The sequence below is a fragment of the Dendrobium catenatum genome, unplaced genomic scaffold (genome assembly GCF_001605985.2).
Source record: "Dendrobium catenatum unplaced genomic scaffold, ASM160598v2 fragScaff_scaffold_627, whole genome shotgun sequence".
Taxonomy (NCBI): Eukaryota; Viridiplantae; Streptophyta; class Magnoliopsida; order Asparagales; family Orchidaceae; genus Dendrobium; species Dendrobium catenatum.
This window is the reverse complement of record NW_021319089.1, coordinates 362,698-368,759: the sequence shown is the minus strand read 5'-3', so window position 1 is coordinate 368,759 and position 6,062 is coordinate 362,698. Positions and strand designations below refer to the sequence as shown.

At 41.3% G+C, this 6,062-nt stretch overlaps 1 protein-coding gene across 1 annotated transcript; it reads right to left on the bottom strand.

The window, feature by feature from the left end:
* Positions 1–1,643: 1,643 nt before the first annotated feature.
* On the bottom strand, positions 1,644–3,143 carry LOC110112707 (4-coumarate--CoA ligase 3-like). The gene has a single exon (XM_020845015.2). It carries the CDS (start codon positions 2,940–2,942, stop codon positions 2,127–2,129), a length of 816 nt encoding a protein of 271 aa, XP_020700674.1. The 5' UTR covers positions 2,943–3,143; the 3' UTR covers positions 1,644–2,126.
* Between the last annotated feature and the right edge of the window lie 2,919 nt (positions 3,144–6,062).

The following is a 6,062-nucleotide window of genomic DNA, read 5'->3' as shown; positions in this document are numbered from 1 at the left end:
TATTTTTGGGTTAGCAAGTAAATCTTTTATATTCTTGAATAATATTATTGTTATTATTATTACTGTTATTTTAAAAAAATATTTATACCAACCGCCGCTTAGCTCATGTGGGGGGAGCTCAGCTGGATAAAGTTCAGATCCTGGTTTGAATCCCATGGGGCGACCGAGACAGCCTTAAGAGTTGGTCTGGGTAAGTGGCGTGGGTTGCCTGCTAGGTCGACCAGGATTTTACTCATCGTAAAACGGAGGGGTTCCACATCACCAATATATATATATATATATGAGCCAATCTTAATTTAATTAGGTTAGATGAGTCATTTCAAAGGTAAGAATCTTCTATTATATTTTAATTATAAGTAGGCATAATCGAGCTTAATTATTATTAATTATTGTTGAACGGATTGTAATACAACTTAGTTTTATATTAGATTAATTTATGAAGTTCTCCTTAGCTTCTTTTAAGCACTCCAGGATGGATCTTGCTTCATTATATATTTTACAGGTAACTTATATTATAGCTTTGCAAATGCTGTAGAGATTTGCGCTTGAGCTTACACACATTATTAATTTATCTAAAGATAGTTTAATTTTGCTATTGTTTAAGGCTTATTTAATGTAAGTACATGTATTATGTTAAGTAATATACTCATGAAAAGAGTGTCGATCTCCCAAGAAATAAACTAGAAATTCCTAATTTCACCTTAGTATTGCGCGCCTACTAAGTTCATACAGACCCAACACGCAGACTCAATTGAGTAGAGAGCAGGCCATAGCACGGGTCAAACACGATTGGGTGGGTTACGGTTCGAGCTGGAGTTCGAAGTCACGTGGGTGGGGAGCGGGACACGGTATGGTGCAGACAACGGGTGGGAGCAGGACGAGGCAAGCAGTGCGAGCGGGAGGAGCGGGACGTGCGAGTTATGTGAGGTGGCATGGAGCTGGGCTTGAAAGCGAACTACCTAAGGGCTTGTCAGTGAGATAGCGGTGTGGGCAGGAGGTGCGGATTGGAGGTCGCTGGTCCTTTTTGAGTTATTTTTGGGTTAGCAAGTAAATCTTTTATATTCTTGAATAAATTTACTTTCTAAGTCTAACATGTATTTAAAGTATTTCATATGCATATTTTAATTTAAAATAAATATTTTATATGATTTAAAAACATCAACAAATAAATTTTTTAAAGTAAAATAATACACATATTAATCAAAATATAAATATAATTTATAGTTAACAAATTTTATATTCCATTTGCAAATAGTGAATTGATTAACTTCACATTATAAAATTACCTCATATAACTTTCGCTTTTAATTATCAGATAATTTGAGCTTATATTATCTATAACAAATTATATATATAAGTCCACTTTCTTAGTAAAGTTCATATTATATTTAGATTATGTTGTATTAACTCATGTTGGTTAGTACTTAGGTTATAAGTAACTTCTTTGATTTAACGAAGTGTCCTTTGCAAGAAAACTACAGATTTAGTGAATTTTTTGACTGAGTGTTGGTTAGTATGGACATAGCCCAGGTTGGTTTCTAGCCGAACGTCATAAAAATACTATGCTTGTTATTTTCTTTTATTTGCACTTTTTTAAATGTTTTAGTTTTAAGTGAGCCGAGCCGGCTCATGAGCCGGCTCGAGCTTGTTTATTGTTGGACGAGGTTGAGTTCGAGCTAGTTTTTCGATTGATGAGTCGAGCTCGATAGTCCCATTACTCGACTCATTTACATTCAATTTTCAAAGACCTTTCAAAGCAAGAAGAGACATTGAGATACATCACAGGAAAGGGAATAACACACAGATAAGCAGGATGATCCTAGTGACTTGCACTCAGGGTGCGTTTGGGACGCCATTTTCGCTGCTGTACGGTAGGAAACGCAACCGAGTTGGGGTTTGGGGAGACGAGGTTGTGCTCCGTTCTCAAAATTTTGCATCCCGCGGCTGCTTTTTTGATCCTGAAGCAGACTCCTGCTTTCGCTGCTTTCCGTTGTTTGAGGGTAAGAGAAAGACGCAAATGCCTTGCCAAATACACCATATATTTTCTTCTTCCTCGTGAAGTTCGGCGCCAGAGAGAACGGTGAATGAAAGGCAGGATTTTTCCGGCGGTGGGTCATCGACGGTGATCACCGTGGTTCCGGTTTGGATTTTATCGACAAAGATGGAGTGGGTGATGATGAGTTTAGCGCCGGAGGCTGGCCGAAGACGGCATGCGGCAGCCGGCGGCATTGCGCGGTTTGAAGCTCCTTCCCGAGCGGCGCCGCCCCCGACAGTACAATTCTTATAGAATTCAAATCAAAGCTCTCCATCAGAGGACTTTTCGCCAAAGCTAACACTAGCGGCGGCACCACCGCCGTCGCCGTCACCTTATACTTCTGTATCAGTCTCAGCATTGCTTCAATCTCGAACTTCGGCATTGTCACAACCGCCTCACCCAATCTCAGCGAGCAAAGCAAAGTAAAGTTGAGAGAAAATATATGATACAGGGGAAGAACACAGAGCACAACGTCATCACTTTTCAGAAAAAGATTCGGATTTTCTCCATCTACTTGTTGCGCGATGCTCGTTATCATGCTCCGGTGAGTTAACATCACCCCTTTCGGCAGACCCATCGTTCCATACGAGAAAGGAAGCGCCACCGTGTCCTCAGGGGATATGGAAATTAGTTCAGCAAGTTCAGACTCGTCGGCGTCAGAGAGAACGGCGAATGAAAGGCAGGATTTTTCCAGCGATGGGTCATCGACGGTGATCACCGTGGTTCCGGTTTGGATTTTATCGACGAAGATGGAGTGGGTGATGATGAGCTTAGCGCCGGAGGAGAAGTTGCGACGGAGATCTGATTCCGACACTTCCCAACATGATAATTTCCCCTCAGCCATGATCATCATGATAATTCCCCCTAAAATGGAGAAGCCATGATCACCGTCTCCTCCTCTCAACATGATAATTCCCCCTCAGCACCACCGTCATCACCTCCGGAGACCGTCATATTCCGGTCAAGACTACCCGACATTCCCATCTCCAACCACCTTGCCCTTCACACCTACTGCTTCGAAAAACTCTCAGACTTCGCCGACAACCCCTGTCTCATTTCCGGCACCTCCGGCAGAATTTATACCTTCGCCAAAACCCACCTTCTCTCCCGCCGGCCTCTCCTCCCTCAACATTAAACAAGGCGATGTCATCCTCCTCCTCCTCCAAAACATGCTAATATATAGAAAGGCTTCAAGGTAATTTATTGTTACACAGCAGCAGCACAGTAGCTCGGCAGTTATACTACCCAAACAATTTTTATTGATTTTTGTACAGTAACTTTATAAAGTAGCTTTTTGGACAACAACTTCACAACCTGCTTTACCGACAATTGCAGCCGTCCCAAACGAAGCCTTTCAGCCATCCAAAATTCTACTTCTCCACATTCTTCTAAAGCTTTGGGGCTAGCCAGTCCATATACGGAGCAACGACCTCTTAAATCTAATCCCTATAAGAGAGGGCACATATATTTATGTGGTGCTTGCTGCAAGGAACAATTTTTATAAATTTTATAACGAATTTGTTGAAAGTGTATTGATAAGCATTTCTCACTTTAAATTAAATTTGTGGCCGAGGAGCCAACAGTAAATGAATTGAGCCCCGTGGATCTCGATCGGCGACCTCAACCTCTACTCTGCTTCCAGCTGTTGCTCCTCCCAATCAGTCATGCACGGAACAATGGGCCCCATTGATCCTTGCTTCTTTGTGCACCTGGAACAATTATTAGGTCAGGTGATCTGACGTAGCTCTACATTCGGACGCCAATAACATGTCTCCACGTGATCTTATGCAATACCATGCGGCCCGACGATTTGACCCGGGATTGCTATGTTCGCGTATTGCTCGGTATTGCTAGTTATTGCTTCGCAATAATGAAAAATATCGCTATGTGAAGACCAATACAGAGCAATACCGAGAAATACCGAGCAATACCTAGCAACACGTTTACATAGCAATCCCGTCTCCGTTCCGGGTCGGGGTTGTCGGGCCGCGCGGTAAATAGTGAGAACATGTGACACTATTTTACTGGCATCCGAACGTAAAGCTACGTCAGGTGACCGGACCAAATAAAAGTTTGTGCACTGAGGGAGTAGTAGCGTGAATTGACTCACTGTTTGAAGTGGTTTTATCAGTTTTTAAAACTAAATTTAGCAGCAGATTTCACGGCAATTTATACCTATTTTTAGCGGCGGTTTTCGAACCGCTCTTAAAAACGGCTGAGAAAACATTAATTTTTTTTGGTAGTGGTGTTTAGCTTGCCAAAAGAGTGGTTCACGTTAGCGCCAGCTCACTATTCGCCTGCGAGTACATGGGCCACACTTCAGACTGTGTTATCCCCAGTCTATGGCTGAAAAGCGCTCTAATTTATTTTTCAGTGAAAAAGTGCTGCTAAGCGGGACAGAGGCTTTATTATTATTATAACGAATGACTAAAAGGTTTTATCGTATAGTGAAAGCGGGGACCAGTTTTTTTTTAAGGAGAAAATGGACCACAGTTTCTGGGAAAAAAAAGATAAATCGATAATTCGATGGAAATGGACATGATGGTATGATGAGACCTCAAGGGGACAAGCTCCACGTCTAATACCCCTAAAGACCACCACACAAGCAACAAAATTCAAAAACAAACTAGAGGCAAGCCCGGGAAAAAAGCCTCTACTCCCAATAACAAAGTCCAATGACCCTACCCAATATTGCAGCTTGGAATATCCGTGGGTTTAACAACCCTGTCAAAGTCAATAGCTGCAAAAACCTTGTCAGATCCCACAACCTTGATCTTCTTTTCATCCTAGAAGCTAAAATTACTCCCACCAACCTTAATAATGATTGGTTTAGGGCCAATCATCAAATCTTTCCCATTGAAGGCACTTGTGACAATTTTCTTTTTTCCAATCCTGGGCGTATCTGGGTTAAATGGAACAAGGAAGCTTTAAATTTTAGCCCTCTTGCTATGACTAATCAGTTCATTCATGGCACTATCACTACTAATGCAAATGTTGTTTGTGCTATCACTGCTGTTTATGCTAGCAATTCTCATACTGAAAGGCAAACCCTTTGGAAAAATATTCAAGATCTGGCTGGTTCTATCAATATCCCTTGGGCTGTTCTGGGCGACTTTAACTGCTGCCGTGAATTGGGTGAGAAAGTTGGGGGCACTGCTCTGACTGTTTCCAAACTTGGTGACTTCAATACTATGGTTTTCAATGCGGGTATTCACGATTTATCCTCTGTTGGGCACTTCTTCACTTGGCATAATCAACAGATTCATAACCCAATTCATATCAAGCTCGACCGGGTTCTTGTCAATGATACTTGGCTCAATTGCTTTCCCAACTCCTTCTACAAAGTTGAAGATCCTGATAGTTCTGATCATTCCCCACTTATTTTGGTAAATTCTACTCATAATAAACGTAGGCATCGTTTCTTATTCAAAAACTTTTGCACCAAGTTTCCCGAATTTTGGAGCTGCCTACTGGATGTTTTCTCTCTTCCTAATGAGAGTAATCCTCTCAGTTCTTTCAACTTTAAGCTCAAAACCCTCAAGAATGCTATGAAATACAAAAGTTGGACTAATGCTACTCATATCCAAGGTGAAATTGACAAACTCAAAGAGCTTCATCACTCTGTTTTAACTCAAATTCAAAGGGCACCTCTTGACTCCACCTTGAACAGCAAGCTCAATCAAATCAGCAATAATCTTGCTCTCTATCAAGATGCACATTCTAAATGGATTACTCAACAAGCCAAGATCAAATGGTTAACAAACGGTGAAGACGATTTGAAATTCTTGTATTCCAAAATCAACATTACCAAAAATCACAACAAGATAAAGTCTATTTCCAATGACCAAGGAACTTATTTTGAGCATGCTGACATAGACAATGTATTTATCAACCATTACAAAAACCTTTTCAATTCCTATGCCCCCAGCCAGATGGACATTGTCATTCCTACTAGGAATCAGGTTCCAGCTCATTTTGCTCCCACACTTATTGCACCGGTCACAATGGAAGAGATTAAAGATATTGT

Excerpts from the sequence above, each read along its gene's own strand:
- LOC110112707 (XM_020845015.2), bottom strand. The coding sequence starts at position 2,942 with ATGTTGAGAGGAGGAGACGGTGATCATGGCTTCTCCATTTTAGGGGGA.